The sequence below is a fragment of the Eurosta solidaginis genome, chromosome 1, assembly GCF_040869045.1.
Source record: "Eurosta solidaginis isolate ZX-2024a chromosome 1, ASM4086904v1, whole genome shotgun sequence".
Classification (NCBI taxonomy): domain Eukaryota; kingdom Metazoa; phylum Arthropoda; class Insecta; order Diptera; family Tephritidae; genus Eurosta; species Eurosta solidaginis.
Genome location: NC_090319.1, coordinates 391,329,123 through 391,352,697, shown reverse-complemented (window position 1 = coordinate 391,352,697; position 23,575 = coordinate 391,329,123). Strand labels below are relative to the sequence as shown.

General features: G+C 39.9%; 2 protein-coding genes across 9 annotated transcripts in view; one reads left to right on the top strand and one right to left on the bottom strand.

The window, feature by feature from the left end:
• LOC137238487 (putative leucine-rich repeat-containing protein DDB_G0290503) overlaps window positions 1-23,575 on the top strand; it is a 187,784-nt gene that overhangs the window by 102,326 nt on the left and 61,883 nt on the right. The window contains exons 2-4 of one of the 2 annotated variants that reach the window (XM_067763537.1): window positions 8,962-9,034; window positions 9,193-9,384; window positions 9,480-9,593. In XM_067763537.1, coding sequence (XP_067619638.1) covers window positions 8,962-9,034; window positions 9,193-9,384; window positions 9,480-9,593 — 379 coding nt within the window. Of the gene's footprint in view, window positions 1-8,647; window positions 8,745-8,816; window positions 9,385-9,479; window positions 9,594-23,575 lie in introns of those variants that run through there. The other variant, XM_067763538.1, reaches the window with a different exon arrangement.
• Cby (Chibby) overlaps window positions 8,196-23,575 on the bottom strand; it is a 60,941-nt gene continuing 45,561 nt past the window's right edge. For 3 of the 7 annotated variants that reach the window (XM_067763550.1, XM_067763556.1, XM_067763553.1), the window contains exon 2: window positions 8,196-8,585. In XM_067763550.1, the coding sequence (XP_067619651.1) occupies window positions 8,232-8,585 (354 nt within the window). In that variant the 3' untranslated portion in view covers window positions 8,196-8,231. The other 4 variants (XM_067763554.1, XM_067763555.1, XM_067763552.1 and 1 more) reach the window with 4 other exon arrangements.

Below are 23,575 nucleotides of genomic sequence, written 5' to 3'. Positions count from 1 at the left end.
CGCATACTCCCCAGGGAAACGCGTGTCACTCTTGCTCAACTTCGTTCTGGATACTGTAACAGGTTAAACTCTTACCTATCCAGAATCAACCCCGACATACAAAATGTATGCCCTGCTTGCAATGTGTCCCCACATGACACCAACCATCTCTTTAATTGTAATGTGGAACCAACGCCTCTAACACCCCTTTCCTTATGGTCCACCCCTGTTGAAACGGCAAGTTTCCTTGGACTCCCGTTAGAGGATATTGATGACAATTTGTGATCCGTCGCGCCTATTGGGTGGGGCGAGCATTGCTACAACAACAACAACAACATTACATACAAAGTATGTACTGTGCAAAGAATAAAATATGCAAGGAGTGGGGTTCGAATCCCACTCCCGTTAGAAACAGCTTTGAAGAGATTTACAAGGTGTAATCGAAACAGCTGTCGCCTTGTCCGTCATGTTGTCGTGTTGTTTATAATTTTCCCAAATTATTAAATATCTTTTTGTTTAGTTTGGTTGAAATGCTTAACGATTAACTTGAAATTGTATTCTAGTCTTTAGTTGTTTCATTTTGGATTTTAAGCAGAACTTATAAACATATACTTTTCATATTTGTTTGTTTAATGGTGTGTTCAATTTATATTTATTATTTAAGAATTCATGAGCTTAACACCGGCTTATAACAATTGAATATTCAATTATTACGTTTTTCTAAGAGAAACTCTTTTCTCTTTTATACTTATCAAATAAAATAAAAGACTCAGGTACAATGTAAACAAATATTTTTGATCTCGCGGGATGGATGACATATGTGAACTACAACTTTTCCAACCGTATTTGAGAAAAGTGCAAACAGCAAATTTACAAAATCATCAAAAGTCAAATTTTCTAATTTGTATTATTTTCAAATTGACTTCATATTAGGGGCTTTCATTATAACGCGCTTAAGAAGTTGCGTAACTTGGTATATTTCTCCATAGTACAGGTTTACAAGTATGATATGTATGAGAGGGAAACAATTCCTTTCTCTTTCTAACACACTGCCGTTTGACACTTCGGTCAGTGTCAAACTATTGTGGAACTCAGTGGAACCTGCGTGGAACATGCGTTTGACACTGAACGAAGTGTCAAAATTACCGGGGTTGCTGTCGTGGAAAGCGACGCAGGGAAACAAAAAAGGGAGCGGAATATCAGATATGGGTTGCTGTGATGGTAAATTTTTTGAGCGAATTTAGTATGAAAATCTAGTGCACCTATATGGGTCCTACAGAAAATTATATAAAATTATTAATATTAAGAATAGAAACACGAGTGCTAAGTTTTTCTACCCGTTCGAAAGTTCTCCGCGAAAAACAGTTTGAAACCGAGGTCGACTGCAATAACCCGTCCAAAAATGTGGAAAGAGAAATAAAAAGACGAGTTTTGTCCTGTTATCTATAGTTCAAAGGCGAAAAAGTATTGGAATTATTGGAAGCGAGGCAAAAACGCGTCTATTAATACCCCCTCGACGGTTTTGGTCGTGTCGTAGCAATGCCAAATTGCCCTCTCATATTTCAAAGAGAGTAAATTTTTGTACGAAAAGCCATCTATAGACGAAAAAGCACGCATTTACTTCAACTACGGCTGTTCCAGCAAGTAACAGGAAAGCACCACCTTTGGGATGGTGATTACAACTTAAATTCTTAGGGGTTTGGTCTAAAACTTGCACCGACTATTTATGAGTCATGGTGTACACATCGCACACTCTCACTTTGGGCTGACCGTTTGCTTATGTTGCATATCGGTGTATCAGATGTTTGCAGACAGTGGTCTTTTAAATGCGGAGTTGTACGTCCACCACACAAAGGGTATCCGCTAAAGGAATAACAGCCAAACCCAACTCTGCAATCAAACTTTATGTGTTGAAATAACCTAAGTTTTTAAGGCAGCCATAGTTCAGAAAGTCCCATTTGTCTTGTTTTTTTTTTTTTCAATTTCATATATTACTGGTGCTGTTAGGACTTTACATCATATAGCTCCTTACCAATTTTCATTCTTACATTTGTATGGGAGATGCCACGCCCCTTCTTACTCACCCCTTATTTCCTTAGTGGTGTTACGGATTGATCCAATTTAACTCTTTACGGGATTTCAATGTTCTTGCATGAATACTTCCAGAGTTATGCTGTATCAAACATTCCATTTGTATAGTAGGTGCCACCCCCTTTTTTATATTGAAGTTATGTTTAGCCTATGGCCATCTTTGGAAGGTTTCTAGTGCGTGATTCAAACTTAGTTGTGATCGGTCGATCCGTTTAGGACGCAACTCTATCTATACCTACATACATACATAATTTGAATTTTATATATATAGATAGATAGAAGATGTGGATAGACTGAAGTTAACAAAAAATTTTAACGGCGGAAGATTACTAAACATCCAAAAGGAATAACAGCCAAACAACTCTGTAGTCAAACTTTAGCTGTTATAATAACCTAAGTTTGTACGGCAGCCATTGTTCTGAAAAATCCCATTTTAAGAAGGTGCCACGCCCCCTTTCCCCAATTTCACATTTTACTGGAGGTGTTTGGACCTAACCTCATATAGATCCTTACCGATTTTGACTATCCTACCATTACTACATCCAGAGATATGCAGTATGATGAATTCCATTTATATGGGAGGTGTCACGCCCTCTTCTTGTCGGTGTTAGGGATTGGCCTCATATAACTCCTTACTGAATTTCAATGTTCTAGCATGAATACCTTAAGAGTTATGTAGTTCCAAATATTTATTTTGCATGGGAGGTGCCCAGGCCTGACGAGAGAGGGGGAGGGGGATGGATTCCACCCGGGCCCAGGGTTTCTCAGGGGGCCCGCGATTTAGAAGTACTAAGACATTTTTTTTTTTAATTCAGGAGATTCTTTAGGTGTTCCATGTGCAAATTTTAAGCCGAATTTCAAAAGCAGCGAATATTGATAATGACTTTTTGCCTGGGCCTGAGCAGACAATAAAAACATCAAACAAAAATGTATGTTTAGATGAATCCGAAATCGTAAAGTTTTCGTGGTGACACTGATGAAGGTTCATCTTCAAAAAGTCTTCCAACAGTACCACTCTGTATCAAAGTCCAGATTATTTAAACGACTTCGATATCAGTACCATGAATAATGAGTTTTTGCGATCTGAAGAAGTCAACGAAATAATTCGTCGAAGTCATCAAAAGTGTCCTGTCATGGCCAACCATTTCCTACCTCGTTGTTAAACAGAATCTTGCCAATGGAGAGAAAGTGGAGCGTGACTGGTTAGTGTAATTTGCCAGTAGCAATGCTTTTTATTGCCTACCATGTCGTCTATTAAGCACCAATACTTTAAATCGACCTAAAATTCGTTTTCCTGGCGGATATTCGATATTTCAGGTATGGAAGAAGCTATACGATAAATTGCCGTCACACGAAAATACTCAAGATCACATTAAATGTTATATTCAATGGCGATCTTTACAAAATCTAATTCAAAAGGAGGCTACAATTGATACACTTATCAATGACCAGCTAATCACTGAAACTCAAACGTGGAAAGAAATTTTATATAGAATTTTGGAAACTATTTTATTTTTGGGTGAAAGAGGCCTATATTTCAAAGGCGAAAGTATATATCTTGGTGAACGAAACGATGGACATTTTTTGGGCATCTAAGATCTCATAAGCCAATATGATCCGATACTTAGAGATCATTTGGAGAAAGTTAGGATTTCACAACAGCAGCATAAACTTTTACAAGTTCACTATCTTTCCCCAGACATTCAGAACGAGTTTATAGAAATTTGTGCAAAATACGTGAGGGAAACTATATTAGATCAACGCCAGAAAGCCAAGTATTTTGTAATTATCGTTGATGCTACGCCTGATGCTAGTCACGTTGAACCAGGGGTGCACCTTAACGTTAAGCTAATCGTTTATCAAAAAATTTCCACCGTTTCCGTTGAAACACTTCGAAATATTATCGCTAAAGAAATTATCAAGATAAATTGTATCTCGTTTTTAACCGAAACGAAAAGCTTTCGTTAACGTTAAAAACGTTAACAAAAACGTGATACTTTATGTTTGAATTGTGCTGGCAATGCTATAGCCATGGTGAAGCCGTAAGGTGGTAACAGCAAGCGGACATACACACACAAACTCCATGTAGTTTGTTTGTGTAATTCGTTGGTGGCAATGTCAAAAATACTCTGAGAAATGTTCGTACTGTCAAAATTCATGAGAAAAGTTGCAATCAGCTTGGCCAATGCTTTCACCTTTAATGACTCCGCCATCAATCAGCTTTGAAATTAACATAAACGATTTGATTTCGTTTTGATATGGCAGAAAACGAAACGAAATCATTTCGTTAATTTGACGTTCTTAACGTTAATAAACGAAACGAAATGACTTTGTTTCGTTTATTAACGTTAATTATCGTAACGAAATGATATCGGTTCGTTGGTTAAGCATGCCTGCGTTGAACAGACTACGTTCATTTTGCGCTACCTCCATTTCAATTCGAAAGCAACAAATTTTACAATTCAAGAACGGTTTTTGGCTTTCGTGGATTGTAACCAAAAAACTGGTCAGGAAATCGCTGATTTAATATGCCATACTCTAGGTAAACATGAAATCCCATTAAAAGATTACTCGCCTTGTGCAACCCACAGTCTGAATTTATGTGGTGTTGATGCTGCAGAATGTTGTACGGCTGCAATTACTTTCTTGGACGTTGTACAAAAATGTTTTACTATTTTCAGTAGCAGTCCACAACAATGGGACACCCTCAAAAAAATTTACCGAACTCTCTTCACAGTCTTTCAGAGACTAGGTGGTCGGCTAGAATTGAGGCAATCAGACCATTCGCAAACCATGTTCTAGGATTAGCGCAAGCTCTAAACGCATTACTTAAGCTAAATTTGACTGCGCAAGCATACGGATATATTATCGGCATTCTCAAGTACATCAACAAGCTCGAGTGTATCTTGCTGTCCTCAATTTGGTTCAAAATACTGATTACCATTAATGAAAGAAACGTCGTACTCCAAGCTAGAGACGACAACATAGATGTTGAGGTCCGAGATCTGGTTGCCCCCATAAATTCAGAAAACAAAAATTCGGAAACAGATTTTTTCAGAAAACATTAGTCAGAACCCTTTTTTCAGAAAGCTAAAATTCAGACGTCAAAATTCAGAAATCAATATTCAGAAGTCAAATTTCAGGAGTCAAATTTCAGAAGACAAAATTCAGAAAGTAATCAGACAGCAAAAAAACATAAAATTTTATGCTGTCTGATTATTTTCTGAAATTTGACTTCTGAAATTTTTTTCAGCCTGGAACACAGCAACGTCGAAAGAAGGCATTATATCCAATCGAATTATGGAATATGTATAATATCACCAAATTGGGTGAAGTCCGTTCAAATAATTCTATCGAAAGGTGGCACAACGTCATTCAAAGTGCGTTTGGGACACATGCTAACATATTTAATTTCATAAATAAAATAAAAAACGAACATGTAATAACAGAAACAAAATTGCAGCAATTTTCAGCCGAGCCATATCGGAAACGCAAGATAAAATATAAAGACTTCGTTTTTTTAATATAGTTAATTCATTTGAAAAAGATAAACACCAAAAGATTTATTAATTACATGCTTGCTATTGCACTCAATTTAAAATTTTAGATTTAACAACTTTTTCTTTGTACATAATTCCTTCCAAATAAATGAATGTTTCTGAATTTTGAGAAAAATTTAATGTTTTTTCTGTCGTCTGATTACTTTCTGAAATTTGACTTATGAATTTTCACTTCTGAAATTAGACTTCTGAGTTTTGACCTCTGAATTTTTGTCTTTCTGAAAAAAAGGGTTCTGACTAATGTTTTCTGAAAAAATGTGTTTCTGAATTTTGGTTTTCTGAATTTATAGGTGGCACCCCGACATCTAGATGCCTTATTAGCTGATTTGAAGTTGATCAGGAACCAATGGGAAACAATTTTAAAGGAATGCAAAACAGTTGTTATTCAATTGAACATCTCGCCAAAGTTTCCGGACATTCGAACGAGAAAACCCAAAAGACGTTTTGAAGATAATGGAAATGAGATGATTACGGATGATCCAGAGTCTGATTTTAAAAACAAGGCAAGACAGTTAATTTTGATATCCGAACTTTCAATATTCAATAATTAAAATTTATAATCATCATTATATTTATCAGAAATGTACTAAAATGTAACCAAATAACCAGAAAAGATTATTTGAAACAATATGTGGCTGTTAAAAGAGATTTTTATTTCTACGTTACAGTATAATAGTATAAATAGTAAATATTCTGTGTTAATTTTATTTTCAGCTCTTAGTTCAAAAATCATTTAGTTGATGTTGCAAACATGTTTTTTTTTATGTAATCCATCAATAATGATTCATGAATGAGACGTCGTTAATTCAAGTTAATCAAATGTATTAGTGAATTTAAATTGTTTAGTCCCGTGCCCGGATTTTCTCTCTACGGCCCTGGAGGTGCCACGCCCCTTTCCTATATCGATATTATTTTTAGCCTATGACCATCCTTGGAAGATTTCTAGTGCGTTGTGCAAATTTGGTTTTGATCGGTCGATCCGTTTAGGACGCAACTCGATCCATACCTACATACATACATAATTTTAATTATATATATAGATTTCAATTATTTGACAAAATGTTTACCGCTTTGAAAATAGCGGGGTGAAAAAACGGTGATGAACGAGTTTCTACCGTCATGACGGTTGCTATATTATGTTACGGTGAACTTCACCGTCTTCTTAGTTTCCACATAATTACTTTTACACTGCAACATTTTAACTTTTCGGTTAATTATTGAGCTCAAAGCCCACATACATTTTAAAAAACTTTTTCCGTCTAACTCTGCCCTCCCCCTCTTCACTTTTTCCTAATCCTTTTATTCACTCCTCCCTCCGTCTTTTTCGCTTCATCTATCTCCATTTTCGTCTCATTCTATCACACTCTCAGTCTATCTCTTTTGTTCCAGTCCCAGTCCCAGTCCCAGTCCCACTACGAGTCTCAGTCCCAGTCCTAGTCCTAATCCCAGTCCGTCTCTGGTCGGAAAAAAGTATCGTAAACACTAATATAGGCAAATTTATATACCAAATTTCAGGAAAATCGAATAGGACGTACATATGTAAATAGGTATGTGGGTATTATTAATTCATTGCTCTATTTCGGCTTCGCATGCATATTTATCAGTGTTGCCAGGTTGATGCAACTAAATCGAGTATCACAATGAAAATTACTTTAGAGCTCTCAGCAACAGCTTTCATTTGATAACCATATTACCCACACATTCTAGGGGTATCGAGGTCCACGTTTTGGCCTATATCTCGAGACCCTAGTCACCCAGCGGTATAATATGTTACTCTGTACTAAAGCACTCACCAGCTTTCATTTGATATCCATATTGTATAAACACTGTCTAGGCATTCGCGGGCCCACGTTTTGGACTATATCTCGAGACCCTAGTCACCCAGCGGTATAATATATTACTCTGTACTAAAGCACTCATCACCACCTTTCATTTGATATCCATATTATATAAACACATTCTAGGGGAATCCGCGTCCACGTTTGAACAAAATCGACCGACGCATCTCGTCAAACACCGGCGACGAACTAACACATATTTTAGCCTTTCCTTTTATATACATATATAGATTTTTATTTTTCACACTTCACTATAATATTAAAACGAAATGCAGATTTCTTTGCTTTTGAAATTCGGCTTAAAAATTGCACGTGGAACAACTAAAGCCTCTCCTGAATAAAAAAAAAATGTCTTAGTACTTCTAAATCGCGGGCCCCTCAGAAACCCCGGGTCCGGGGGTAATCTCCGCCACTTTAGGAGTCCATCGGGAACAAACATAGAGACACGTGATTTTTATATATATAGATAATACCACAAAATATATGGTGTTTAATTTATCCTTGCGGCCTAGAGCTCAATAATTAACCGAAAAGTTAAAAAACACTTATAAGGCTATTAACAAAGCCCAAAAACTGCAACACTTTTGACAACGTATTCTACCGCTATATAGCGGCACCGCTTTCGATGTATAAGAACAAATTGTTTCCTCGACTTGATGAATGTATTGTCGATATGAAAAGCTGGTGGATTCTTTAAATTCAACTCTCTAAAATAAGTACATCCATATTCAATATGACACTCTTCATCATGGTTTATGCATATTTATTTAGTTACATATGTACATGTTGACTTAATGGCATTCAATTCCGTGGTCTGCTCAGCTAAAAGGTCCAAAAAGATGTCCATTTTTAAGTGGCACATATTTTTTTCATCCTCCAAAGTCTTAATACGTCGATTTAAACGCATTATATCATCAGTATCGCTTTTTCGCATCGCATGTATCCAAATTCCATCTGCAAAACGCAGTTCCTTGCTTCCCAAATTTAGTGAAATATTTTTGAAATCATTCAGCTCCTCATTAATAGCAGGACTGCCAATATTACAGCGAACCGAACGCATTGGTATCGGTTTTGATTCGAATTTTTTCGCAAATAGCGGCATGACTATGAAGAAAATCTGCCAAATTAATAAGACATTTTTTATAAATACATGTTTGACATAAAATGTTTCCATAACAACGACGTACAAAGCATAAAGCAAAATATTCCCCCATAGGGGGTTGCTTGGCTTAATCTGAACTACATGGGTAGATAATGGATTTTTCCCTATGCGTAGGTACATAGAAGTGACATGATAGTGTTTACGGATATTTTTATTCAAAAAGTTGTGTGAATTGTTTTCCTTTAGCATCCATGCCTCAAATATGCCAACATGCTGCAGGACAAGGACGTCCTTATACCACAAGATGATATGTAAGAAATAAGGTGTCTATATTCAAATAATAATATTCTATAGAAAACAATTTTAGTGAACGCCTTATAAAATATTTTAGGCAAATAAATGAAATCAAGAAGACCTGTGAAAATTTAATCAGTCAAACACAAACTGACTTGGAGCTTTTCAAGGTATGTCAAATGTAGTGCTTAGCGAATAGCCAGGATATGATCGTATTGATTGTACATACATATATATTTTGTTTAAAATATTATTTATCTCATTCATCATTTTGTATTGCGACTTCGAAACTGAATACCATAAATGAAATCCATACGTGTGTATGCAGCATGAGCAACATCAATTAAGAAGTCAAATAGAAGACATATTGGCTGAAAATAAAAAATTAAATATAAAACTGGAACTTCTTAAAACGTCAACGGATCAAAAAACTGGCGACTCTAGAGATGATGCCACGAGGGAAAAGTTAACAAACGATGCGTTACTCAATGTTAAAAAACAAATCGATTTCCTAGAAGCGGTGAGTTAAAGGTTTAATATTCTGTTATACTTAAAATATGTATATACCCACAAACATACATATGTATGTATGTGTACCTTTTACCAATATCCTAGGAAAATAACGAGCTACGATCATTAAATAAGAGCTCTCGGAAAACGATACAAAATCTTGAAAATGAAATACAAAATTACAGAAATCATTTGTGCAAATCAAATACAGTTTCTGAGGTGAGTAAATTCTTAATTTTTCCAGTATGCATCATCTTCAGTATAGTTTAAAAGGCGAGCATATGCATTTTTTTGAAAGAGCCTCTATCATGCACAAGTTTGCTTTCATTTAATGGTTTAAGACTTTATAATTGTTATCACCTCAATTACTATCCCTGGGTGGTTTGGAATCCATGTAGACGATTTTAAGGTACAATAAAAAACTGCAACGAAATGGGTAAAATAAAAATTAAATGGAATTGAAAAAAAAAACATTTCAAGAAAATGGGGGTACCCGATACTAAAATACTAGTACCCTAGTTTCCATTATCGTGGTCTTGGTGGTTTTTCTCCACTGTTATCGAAGTTTCAATATGGCAAGCACTTTCTCATGGCCCTATTACCATCCGCTTTATCAAGCCTGTTCGATAGATATTTCTCAAGGCATTTGATTTACGATGTTGGGTGTGTTGAGAAAAAGTGTACTCTACAGTCTGTAGCGTGTGGAGGACGACAATGTTGTAAGGGCAGGGGTGTGATATTTCTCAAGGTATTTAGTTTGCTACGTGTGGCAGGACGCCACCTGCAATGACGTGGCAATGTTAATGGGGCATAGAATGAGTATAGGCAGAGGTTTTGGCCGCTACAACGGTCGTAAGAATTCTCATGCTTCGTGGCTGAGCTGCAGAACTAAAGGTTTGTTTTCTTTAATACTAATACAAAGATATTTAAAATATTGGGTTAGAAGTAAAAAAAAAAAGATAAAATCGTTAGTACTCCCGTAGGGGTAGAAAAAGGACTTTTCCGACAGTACCCTCAGGCTAACAATGAAGACTGCAATTACGCGTAGTACAAACAGGACTTGTCCAACACTACCCGTTCAGGAATTAATAGTTACAATTGATCTCCCCATAGGACATGATCAAACAAGAGAAATCTCTCCAACCGTGTAAAGAGATGAAAACTGACTATAGTTGCATACTTTTTTATGTATCATCCAAGATATATCCTAGAGTAATCGCATTTTCGGACAAGAACTTTCATTCCTATAGTAATCCCGAAACCCTTAACCCTACAAACCATGGCTACTCACCATCTACCAATTTCATTTTAAATTCAAAAATTGTCACATATTTTTTCAGAAAAAAATATCAACCATCGTATATTAATCGGGTGTTATTAAAATGTGTACTAAAATTTATAAGTGCCTTAAAGGATGTGAAGGTTGCTAACATTTTTATCGACATTTGAGGAGCAAGCTATTGAGCTGATGGTGGTTGTTGTAACCGCATAGACACCCCCACTAGGGTCGGCACCTTTTCGATGGTATGAGGGCTTAACCGAACTCCACAGCGCCGTTCCGCCAATAACTTGACTGTGTCCCAACAGATCCTTCCCGATACCGGGCAAAATTGAGCAGCATTGATGGCCTTACCACAGTAAGGGACGCTGAGCCCGCGTTGTCGGGCAAGTGGTCGTACAACGATATTTTAATGAGAGCGGGAGAACGGAGTCGCAAACCAAGGAAGACAAAAGCGATGCATTGCAATTGGGGAGCGAAAGTAATTGGGAGTCAACGAGCTTCGTGATGAAAGAGTATACAAATCCAAGCGGAGCAGTTGGGCGGAGGAGGGGTACGGAGTAGAGGGAGTAAGAGAGATCTCTTGTAGTACTCTGCATTACTGAGAATGGTCCAACGCATGGGTGCAGTGGTCGACCCAACAGACCTGGAGAGAGCGCTTGAAGTGGGCCCGTGAGGGGGTAGAATTAGATCGAAGGAAGTTTAAGAGGTTTACTGCGAGAAACCCTCGGTACCGCAACCGGTATGAGGAGGAAGCTTCGAGCGGCAGAATGAAGTGACAACGTTCGGCTGAAGGCGATAAGCCTGCTCTCAAAAGGAAAAAGGACCCAGTCCCAGGGCTGCGATGCAAGCCAGCCGCTTAAACAAAACAAGTAGTACAAATGGGCCCTAATAGCGAGTTGTAACTATCTCTAAAGCTGCAAGTCAGAGAAAGGGCATTAACACAACAACAACAACCCCAGCGGGTTAGGGGGTCAGAATATACCCGCGGTAGGTATGCCTGTCGTAAGAGGCGACTAAAATACCAGATTCAAGGGGCTGTGTAGCGCAACCCTTCAGGTTGCCAGCGCAATATACAGCTTCCCCAAACCCAATTGTCAACCTCACCTATCCGCGGCGAATCCTGTTTCACTAACAGACGAGGCTCTGGCGACCCCAAGCTCCACATGGAACCTGGGGTGGGGAGGGAGGGATGGCCTGAAGGTTTAATGTGGCCATAGAAATCGTTCCCGAGTTGGTGGGGCTAGCACCTTAATGGTGCTGTGCTACCGGAGCGTACTGGATCTGTATTCGGCAAAGGACCGTCGCATAGATAACACTCCCCAAAGCCTTCGGGGAGCAACCTTGTCGCTACAACAACAACAACAACGGGACGTTAAAAGTAGCGATGCGCCAACCACGGGGAAATCACGCTACGACTACGGCTTTGTCGGAGGTGTCGAAGAGAGCTTACACTAGGACTCCGGCTGTTGCCGAAAGGTTGAGCGATGTGGCACAGCAGTCACTGACTGTGGCGCTAGATGAGCCTTTTGGATAGAAGACTACTGAAAGGGGGAAGTCTGTAGAAAAGGGAGCTTATTAGCTGAATGCTCAAGATGATGCGGGAACAACACTATTATACCTTACTGTATTATATTATACTATACATATTATATATTTAAGTATGCTGCTTGTATTGTGCAATAAAATACCTATTTTTAATGCGCTTATGTATCTTAAATAATTAATAAATTGAAATTAAACACAGCAAGCCCCTTACAACCTTTGAATCGGCCGGGTGGTACATTGGTGTTATTGTCCTTGAGAAAACAAAAAATATATACTCAGCTGAGCAGAGCTCACAGAGTACATTAATTTTGTTCGCATAACGGTACTCTGTAACGGCATAAACTAATGGAGATAGATATAGACTTCTATATATCAAAATGATCTGAGCGAAAAAAGAAATTCATTTAGCCATGTCTGTCCGTCCGTCCGTAAACACGATAACTTGAGTAAATTTTGAGGTATCTTGATGAAATTTGATATGTAAATTCCTGAGCACTCATCTCAGAACGCTATATAAAATGAACGAAATCGCACTATAACCACACCCACTTTTCGATATCGAAAATTTCGAAAAACTGAAAAAGTGCGATAATTCATTACCAAAGACGGATAAAGCGATGAGACTTGGTAGCTGCGTTGAACTTATGACGCGGAATAGAAAGTTAGCAAAATTTCGGACAATGGGCGTGGGAACGCCCACTTTTAAAAGAAGGTAATTTAAAAGTTTTCCAAGCTGTAATTTGGCAGTCGTTGAAGATATCATGATGAAATTTTGGCAGGAACGTTACTCCTATTACTATATTTGTTCTAAAGAAGAATCAGCAAAATCGGATGACGAACACGCCCACTCTTAAAAAAAAAATTTTAAGCCAAATTTTAACAAAAATTGAATTTCTTTACAGTATATAAGTAAATTGTGTCAACATTCAACGCCAGTAATGATATGGTGGAACAAAATACAAAAATAAAAGAAAATGTCAAAATGGGCGTGGCTCCGCCCTTTTTCATTTAATTTGTCTAGAATACTTTTAATGCCATAAGTCGGAGAAAAATTTACCAATCCTTTTGAAATATGGTAGGGGCATAGATTTTATGACGTTAACTGTTTTCTGTGGAAACGGGCGAAATCGGTTGAAGCCACGCCCAGGTTTTATACACAGTCGTCCGTCTGTCCTTCCGCTCGGCCGTTAACACGATAACTTGAGCAAAAATCGACATATCTTTACTAAACTTAGTACACGTACTTATCTGAACTCACTTTATCTTGGTATAAAAAATGGCCGAAATCCTACTATGACCACGCCCACTTTTTCGATATGGAAAACTTTGAAAAATGAAAAAATACCAATTCTATACCAAATACGAAAAAAGGAATGAAATATGGTGATTGGATTCAGTTTTTGACGCAAAATATATCTTTAGAAAAAACTTTGTAAAATGGGTGTGACACCTACCATATATGTAGAAGAAAATGAAAAAGTTCTGCAGGGCGAAATCAAAAGCCCTTGGAATCATGGCAGGAATACTGTTCGTGGTATTAGATGTATAAATAAATTAGCGATACCCCACAGATGATGTTATGGGTCACCCTGGTACACATTTTGGTCGATATCTCGAAAACTCCTTCACATATACAACTGAGGGCCACTCCCTTTCAAAATACTCATTAACACCTTTCATTTGATACCCATATCGTACAAATACATTCCAGGGTTACCCTAGGTTCATTTTCCTAAATGGTGATTTTCCCTTATTTTGTCTCCTAAACTCTCAGCTGAGTATGTAATGTCTCCTTCTCTGAGCACAGGTATATAAGCTTCTCTATTATTGATAAAAGTGTAAGGGGTGAGGTGGTGCACCAACCCGGAAATGAGGAAGAGCTTGATGAGCTCGTCAATACTTTTAGTCAGCGGTGTAAGTCCCATCAAGAGGATGAGGAAATCGCATAAGCCACCTTGGTGGTCTTCCGACCTGGATAAACTCAGGGAAACTTGCAGAGGGGCTTTTAACAAAGCTAAGCATGACGGCCACGAATCAACGTGGGAACTCTATAAGGCCAACTTAAATTCTTCCAAAAAAGCAACCCAGCGCTCTTCCTGGACAAGCTTCTGTAGCGGGATTGAATCCACATCTGCTGCCTCCCGTTTGAGGAGGGTGCTTGCCAAAACGCAAACGCCATTAGGTTGCATCCAAAAAGGAGATGGTATCTGGACCGTTTCTAGCACGGACACCTTGAACATACTTCTAGATACACACTTTCCAGCATGCGAGGAGGTGTCTGAAATCGTAATCAGCGGAGCTGCACCCTCACAGCAGTTAATTAATGATATTACGGATGATAGAAAGCTAGACTGGGCCCTATCTACTTTTGGGCCCTTCAAATCAGCAGGGCCGGATGGCATCTTCCCGGCCCAACTGCAACACACTGCCGAACTAATAATGGCATGGTTAAGGGTTATCTTTAAAGGCTGCCTAAGTCTTAATTACGTACCCGCTTTATGGAGGGAGGTTAAGGTGGTATTTATACCAAAGGCGGGGAAAGCCTCACTCAAAACCCAATGATTTCAGGCCCATAAGCCTATCCTCTTTTCTCCTTAAGACCTTGGAAAGGCTTATTGAGAATTTTATCAGAAGATCGATAGACCCATCGCTTCTTTCACAAGATCAACATGCGCATCGTAAAGGCAAATCAACCGAAACTGCTCTGCACTCCCTGGTATCTGTCATTGAAAGGTCCATCGACCTCAAAAAATATACACTGGTGGCTTTCTTGGATATAACAGGGGCTATTGGCTTTAACGAATCTGAGCATAGACGCATGTTTAGTTGAGTTTATATACAAACTTCTTACTCGAAGAAAGATTCGCACGGAGCTTGGTGGACATACGATCCAGAGGATGGTAAATAGAGGCACGCCGCAAGGAGGTGCTCTCTCTCCATTGCTCTGGGTGGTGACGGTCAACCAACTACTACAACTCATGGATCTGAGTGGTCATAAGGTGATTGCCTACGCAGAAAATATCTGTCTTGTTATGCGGGGCAAATTTCCTCAGACACTCTGCAATCTAATGGAGACTACTTTATCAACCATTTGTAACTGGGCAAAAAGCTCAGGGCTCGGGGTAAATCCGGATAAAACCCAGCTTGTCCTCTTCACAAGAAGGTACAAAATGCAGAACCTCATACCTCCCAAGGTTGAAGGCGTAAACCTAGTTTTCAGCGATAAGGTGAAGTACCTGGGTGTCATTCTGGAAAATTACTTTGGAGAGACAAAATTGAGGACAGGTTAAAGAAAGCAAGAACTGCGTTGTTTTCTAGCAAAAGGGCAATTGGAGTCTCGTGAGGGTTCCAAAAGTAGTACATTGGATCTATACAGCCATTGTGCGCCCAATTCTATTGTATGGAGCTCTGGTCTGGCGGCCGGCGCTCACAAAGGCCACGAACCTCAAACGCTTACAAAAAGTCCAGAGGAGTTCGGAGCTCTGTATTAGCGGCTCTCTTGTTTCCACTCCCACGGATGACCTCAACACTATTCTGCACCTGCCACCACTGGATTTGGTGGCTAAAGAATTAGCCGTTATCGCGGCCCTACAGATTAGAGAAACTGGTGGCTGGAGGAATGGAGGTGGTTGCCACTCTAATATCTTGAGCACTGAAGTCCCAGTTTCAATACCAGTACTCACTGATTATTGCACTCCCTGCAACATTTTCACTAAGTATTACACAGTGTGCATTCCCACGCGGCAAGAATGGGCGAGCATGCATCATGCTGTTTGTGGTACCATCAACACATTTACTGATGGCTCCAAGCTCGATGAGAAGGCGGGGGTGGTATCTTTTCACTTGACCTGGTACTGGATATCTCCCTCCGGCTTCCTGACCATTGTAGCGTCAAGCGGAAGTCTTAGAAATACGCAGTGCTGTAAATCAGCTGGCACTTGTGCCTAAAGACGGGAGAAGGGTGATAATTTTTTTAGACAGCCAGGCCGCGCTAAAGGTCGATCACTGAATGCCGCATATCTCTTAAAGAGATGGCCCAGCAATTCAGGATTAGCCTTGTATGGGTACCTGGTCAGAGGGGTATTGAAGGCAACTGTGTAGCTGACGAGCTGGCCAGGAAATGTACGACCGCCCACATCCTTCCTGAAAATGACTCGGTAGGTATACCAATGGCCTCTTTCAAGTTCCGTGTGAGCACGGACACTATAGGTAGGATGAATATGCTCTGGTCAGCGCTTCCTACATGCGAGACACCAAAGTTGGTGTGGCCATCCTATGATAAAGGTCGCACTAACAATCTCTTGAACCTGCATAAATCAGGGCTTTCGACTCTGATAAGGGTTCTTACCGGCCACTGCTTCATAGGTACTCACACCGCTAGGATGGGCGTCGTATCACACGTTTATTGCCGTAGCTGCAGATGTATTGAGGAGGAGGAAAGCGTGCAGCACCTGTTGTGTCACTGTCCGGCACTGAGCAAAAGAAGGTTGGCCGCTTTCAGTCAACCATTTTTAACTGATCTCGCGGAGGTTTCTAGGCTCGACATTAGGACGTTAGTTAAATTTATTGTTTCCACAAAGTGGTTTGAACCGCAGCAGCTGTTAGAGCAAGGGTTGATTTAACCGTTTCTAGAGCATCACAATGGACCCATTGGTGGCCTAAGTGTTGGGCTGGGAAGCAGTCTTCTTGCCCCGGTCATTTTAACCTAAACTAACCATAATATTAATAAAAATATTAATACGCTAACAAAATTTCCATACAATCAATTGACAGGCTGTTTCGCATACTTAGCATACGTAAAATCATATAAAAGTTATATGAATCGATTCGTATTGATCAGCCGCAGTGCATAGGCTTATTTTTGATAACAAATATTACTCTATTTGTTTATAATTAAAAGAAAAAGTTTTTTGTAAATTCGAAAATCTGTGCAACTACCGAAATTGCCATCTGTAGGACGCATTATTTTCACATACCCCCCTGAGTAAATAGCTCCAAATTCTCAATTGTTGCGTTCCTCAAATGTTTCATCTCTACATATGTATATATTTGTACACGCCAAACGGTGATAGAACTACTGTTCCGCTCATTTTCTGTTGAAATAAAATATTGTTTCCCATTGTTTCCAATTACCTATATTGGTTTGTACCAAAATCCTTAAAAAATTGTTCTAAAATAATTTTTAGCCCACAAAAAAATTTAAGGAGAAATAATAACTTAACCGGCCTATTTTTTTTTTTGGACAAGTTTTACTTACACGTAAAAGCATAGGTCTTTATTTAACAGATTCTTTGTTTTTCATTTTAGGTACTTTAAAAAAATGAAATCAGAAATAATGAGTCAACTTTTGTTCAAACTCACTAAATTTATTTATTTATAACAATTAATTGCAAATCTAACCCAAAAGTTTGTTGCATTTCCAGATTTTATGCTCATTTTAGATATAGCACGTCTTATAGTGAACAAAAAATAAATAAATTTGCTACAAAGATATTACATTAAAATTTGTATATTGTCTTTTATGCTAATTTATTTTGATATTTCTTATTTTATTTTATTATATTATCTTTTATTTTAACTTAGTTTATTATTATTTAAATGCAACTTGATTGAATCGGAAAATTTCGCGTTGTATATTAAACGAAAAAAAAACGACCTAAAAACGTTTTCGATTTTAGGTCGAAATATTGCATAGGCAGTATATTACCCACTATCTATATATTAATACGCTAACAAAATTTCCATACAATCAATTGACAGGCTGTTTCGCATACTTAGCATACGTAAAATCATATAAAAGTTATATGAATCGATTCGTATTGATCAGCCGCAGTGCATAGGCCTATTTTTGATAACAAATATTATTCTATTTGTTTATAATTAATAGAAAACGTTTTTTGTAAATTCGAAAATCTGTGCAACTATCGAAATTGCCATCTGTAGGACGCATTATGTTCACAAACCCCCCTGAGTAAATAGCTCCAAATTCTCAATTGTTGCGTTGCTCAAATGTTTCATCTCTACATATGTATATATTTGTACACGCCAAATGGTGAGAGAACTACTGCTTCGCTCATTTTCTGTTGAAATAAAATTATGTTTCCCATTGTTTCCAATTACCTATATTGGTTTGTACCAAAATCCTTAAAAAAATGTTCTAAAATAATTGTTAGCGCACAAAAAACTAAAGAGAAGTAATAACTTAACCGGCCTATTTTTTGGACAAATTTTACTTACACGTAAAAGCATAGGTCTTTATTTAACTGATTATTTGCTTTTCATTTTAGGTGCTTTAAAAAAAATTAAATCAGAAATAATGAGTCAACTTTTGTTCAAACTCACTAAATTTATTTATTTATAACAATTAATTGCAAATTTTACCCAAATCTTTTTTGCATTTCCAGATTTTATATTCATTTTAGATATAGCACCTCTTATAGTGAACAAAAAATAAATAAATTTGCTACAAAGACATTACATTAAAATTTGTTTATTGTCTTTTATGCTAATTTATTTTGATATTTCTTATTTTATTTTATTATATTATCTTTTGTTTCAACTTAGTTTATTATTATTTAAATGCAACTTGATTGAATCGGAAAATTTCACGTTGTATATAAACGAAAAAAATGACCCAAAAACGTTTTCGATTTTAGGTCGAAATATTGCATAGGCAGTATATTACCCACTATATTTATTATTAGGCTAACTTTGTTTGATTATATGCCCATTAATCGGATGTTTAGATCCCATAATCCTAATTTGTTTATGGCGCTTAAAATTATGAAATCAATTTTCCTTAAGCACATTTCTTCGTTTTTAACTAAAAGTTCGTGTTTTTGAATTATGACACTATTGAAGTAAATGAGCGATATATGTATATGGGAGATAGAGGCCTACTGGGGAACCGAGCACATAAAACTTACTTCAGTAGCGCCCCAACGGGGATCTCCGGGGTGGTGTGGAAAAACCTATTTTTCAATTTAATGTCAAGTACTTTCACCTTAATTCTATGTCAATTTCTTTTGATTTTAAATATTTTTTATATTTTTGTTTAAGGAGCTCCATACCAAAAGGTTATAATTACATTTGAAAATTTTGTAGAAAATTTAAGAAATGAGTCGCAATCCAGGGACGACAAATACGAATTAAGCGATGCGTCGGACTCGGGGAGCGAGAGTAGTGCTGATTCAATGAACTCCGTGTTGGAGAAGCACACAAATGAAAACGGAGTAGAAGAGTGGAGAAGGGTGCGGAGCAGAGGAAGTAAAAGAGCTCTCTCGCAGTACCGTGCAGCACTAAGAATTGTACAACGCTTGGGAGCAGTGGTCGACCCAACAGAAGTGGAGATCGAGCGCTTGGAATGGGCCCATGAAGCGGTAGAAGTAGGTCGAAGGCAGTTCAAAAGGTTTGCTGCGAGAAACCCTCGGTTCTGCAACCGGTACGAGGAGGAAGAAGCGTCGAATGGCAGAATGAAGAGGCACCGTTCGGCAGAAGGCGACAAGCCTGCTTTCAAGAGGCAGAAAGGACCCAGTCCTAGAGCCGCGAGGCAGGGCAGTCGCATAGACAAGACAAGTAGGCCCAAAGCTGTAAGACAGATGGGTTCCAATAGCGAGGTAGCAACTACCTCGAAAGCTGCCAGTCAGAGGGAAGTTCCAACTACGGAAGTAGGAGATAAGCCAAAGGGAGATAACGCTAAGACTCCGGCTTTCTCGGAGGCGCTAAAGGGAGTTAACGCGAAGACTCCGGTGTTCTCGGAGGTTCCAAAGGGAGATAACACTAAGACTCCTGCTTTTCCCGAGAAGATGAGTGATGTGGCAAAGCAGTCACTGACTGTGGCGCTGGTTGATCGTAGCAGTCCGTTCGGACAAATGACTACTGAAAGGTGGAGATCTGTGGAAAGGGAGTTTATTAGCTTAATGCTTAAGATGATGCGGGAACAGCCAAGTAAGCCCCTTCCAACCTTTGATTCGGGGGGATGGTATAATGGTGTGAAGATGATAGCGTGCGACAACATCGCGAGCTTGCGGTGGCTGGAGGAAGTCGTTCCAAACCTCCAAAGGCAAGGCACGAACGCGCGGTTTGAGGTGGTGGATAAAGCGCAAATCCCCACGGTACCAAAAGTTAAGGTATGGATACCATGCGTGATGAAGTCGGAGGATACACTGCGACTTCTGCAGAATCAGAATCCGAACATACCGACACAGGATTGGAAGGTACTTACTGTATCTCGGCCTACCGAGGATGGTCAGTTCTACATCTTCCAAATAAACAAGCAGGCGGAGGATATTTTGTACACGCAGCTTGGCAAAATGTCCTTTGGCACTGGCAAAATTTACATGCGACTTAGGAAAAGAAGTCCCGAGGATAAAAATCCTAACACGCTGGAAGTGGGCGAAGTCGAAAAGGACCTCAGAAGCCTAAGGGAAAAAAGACAGGTGGAGGTCCCCGACGTCACCACGAACGTGCTAGAAGAGGACCAACCGCTAAATGGTGCTGTGACTCGCACAGAGGAACACACGGCACAACATTCACGAGGGGCTGAAGGGGGCCTCGAATACTCTAAACCAAAAGGGCAAGAGGAGGACGACGACGTCAAGACGAAGGTGCTGGAGGGGGACAAACAGCCCAATGGTGCTGCGAGTCCTACAGATAAACCTCCAACACAGTAAAGTGGCGTCGAGCGAACTCCTCCTAACCCTTGAGGAGGGTTCGTTTGACGTGGCGCTGATCCAGGAGCCGTGGCTCTCATCGGGAGGAAAGGTTTCTGGACTTAGCGCGCGCGGGTTTGGCGTTTACTACGCACAAACGGAAGGACGGGTGCGAGCTGTAGTAATGGTAAGGAAACAGCTGCATTCATATATGCTGCCTAATTACACCACCGAGGATCTCGTAGCGGTGGCCGTTGAGCAAAAGAATAAGCAGGCATTTATCCTGGCGTCCTGCTACATGGCCCATGCTGCGGAGGTTCCACCGATGGAGTGCAAAAGGCTAGTACAGGAGGAAGGGCGCAAAGGGCGGTTGGTCATAGGCGCAGATGCAAATGCGCACCACAATGCGTGGGGAGGAGCAGATACGAACGAGAGAGGCGAATCTCTATTTTGTTACATCCTGCAAACCAATTTGCAGATAGCCAACAGGGGAAATGTTCCTACATACATTGGTCCAACATCCAGCAATGTTCTGGATATTTCATTGAGCTCCGAGCGTGATATATCAAGGTATGATTGGATGGTTCTCGATAGACCATCCTTCTCCGACCATGCGTATATAAGCTTCAGCATCCCACTAAAGAGGGTAGAGAAGGGAGGAACCTTTAGAAACCCTAGGGCAACGAATTGGACTAAATTCCAGAAACATGTAGAAACGAAACTGGGACAACCCAAAGAGGTTGCTAATGCAGAGGAACTGGAGGAGTTGAATGAATTCCTAACAAGGACGCTTATGACTGCGTATAACAAAGCTTGCCCTCTAAGAAGATTCAGAGGAAAAGCAAAGCCGCCATGGTGGAGCAATGAGCTGAGTCTTCTAAGAAGACAGGTAAAAGAAATGTTTAAACTCGCAAAGACCGCGGAAAGCGAAGCGTGTCGGGACGAGTACAGGGATCTACTGAGGATCTACAAGCGTGAAATTACCAGGGCGAAGAGAAACTCATGGAAAAGTTTCTGTACGGACATAGAGTGCTCCAGTGAAACAGCACGGTTGAAAAAAGTCCTAGCAAAGGGAAACATAGTCCAGGGACTAATAAAGAAAGAGAACGGGGAATGGTCACGTGATAGTGAGGAATCCCTTGAGGTGCTTCTCGATACACATTTCCCATCGGGAGACGGTTTAGAAGAACCAGCAGACATCACTCACACTTCGATCACGGAGCTAGTGGTGCCGGGCTTGGTGACCGATACCAAGATCGAGTGGGCAGTGAAGACGTTTTCTAAGTTTAAATCGCCGGGCCCAGATGGTATATTCCCGGCCATGCTACAAGTCTCAAGTAGGGCGGTCGTGGAATGGCTTAAAATAATATTCGATGGGTGCATAAGACTGAATCATGTACCGCACTCTTGGAGAACTGCTCGTGTAGCTTTTCTACTAAAGGCGGGGAAGATCGGTCACGTGTATCCCAAAGACTATAGACCCATTAGCTTAACATCATTTCTGCTCAAAACCTTTGAGAGGCTGATATATGTGTACATAAAGTCCAACGTGGATGAAAAGCTGCTCTCCACAACACAGCATGCGTACACCAAAGGCAAGTCGGTAGACACCGCATTGCATAGGGTGGTAATAAGCATAGAGAAATCCCTGGAATATAAGGAGTATGCTCTAGGAGTCTTCTTGGACATTGCCGGGGCTTTCAATAATGTTGCAAAATGGGCGATTATGGATGGTATTAATTACATTAAAGTACATCCTGCCTTAATCAGATGGATCGGCTGCATGTTAAATTGCAGAAAGATTACATCACAATGGGGATTGTACGAGGCCACGAAATCAGTGGACAGGGGCACGCCGCAGGGAGGGGTGCTATCACCTCTGCTGTGGACACTGGTCATCAACCAACTGCTCAGGCAATTCGATGAGGGACCCGTAAAACTTACGGCTTACGCAGATGACGTTGCAATTGTCATAAGTGGAAAATGCCTTCCAACGATTAGTTCTTTGATGGATCGGGCGCTTCGGGATATTCATACCTGGGCATCTAATGTCGGGCTGAAAGTCAATGCGGAGAAGACGGATATGGTCTTGTTTACAAAGAGGTACAAGGTTCCAAATTGGACCAGGCCTAAGTTAGGAGCGGTGACCTTACAGGAGAAACCTTGCACAAAATATCTAGGAATCATCCTAGACAGTAAGCTGTCATGGAAGCTCAACGTGGAGGAGAGGGTCAAGAAGGCCTCAACGGCACTCTATGCATGTAAAAGAATGCTGGGGTGTACGTGGGGCCTATCGCCCTCTCTTTCTCATTGGGTTTTTACAGCGATTGTAAGCCCTATTCTATACTATGGAGTTCTTGTTTGGTGGAAATCCACACAAAAAACAACATACCTCAAAAAATTAGAGGGGGTATGCAGACTATCGATGCTTTGCATTACGGGAGCCCTGAAAACAACCCCGACGGCTGCACTGTATGCCATTCTGCACATTCCACCTGTAGACCTGGTAGCAAAGAACAAAGCGTTAACGACCGCAACCAGGCTCGATGCTTCGGGGCAGCTTGAGCGCCGACCATATGGCCATAGTAGTATAGCGTCCTCAGTCACAAGACGAACAGACTACATGATTCCCTACCTGCACTTTGAGGGAGATCTTAAGGCCACAATAGAGGTGGACGGTTGGCGCAAGGGTGCGCAAATGGCGGACGAGGCGATACATGTGT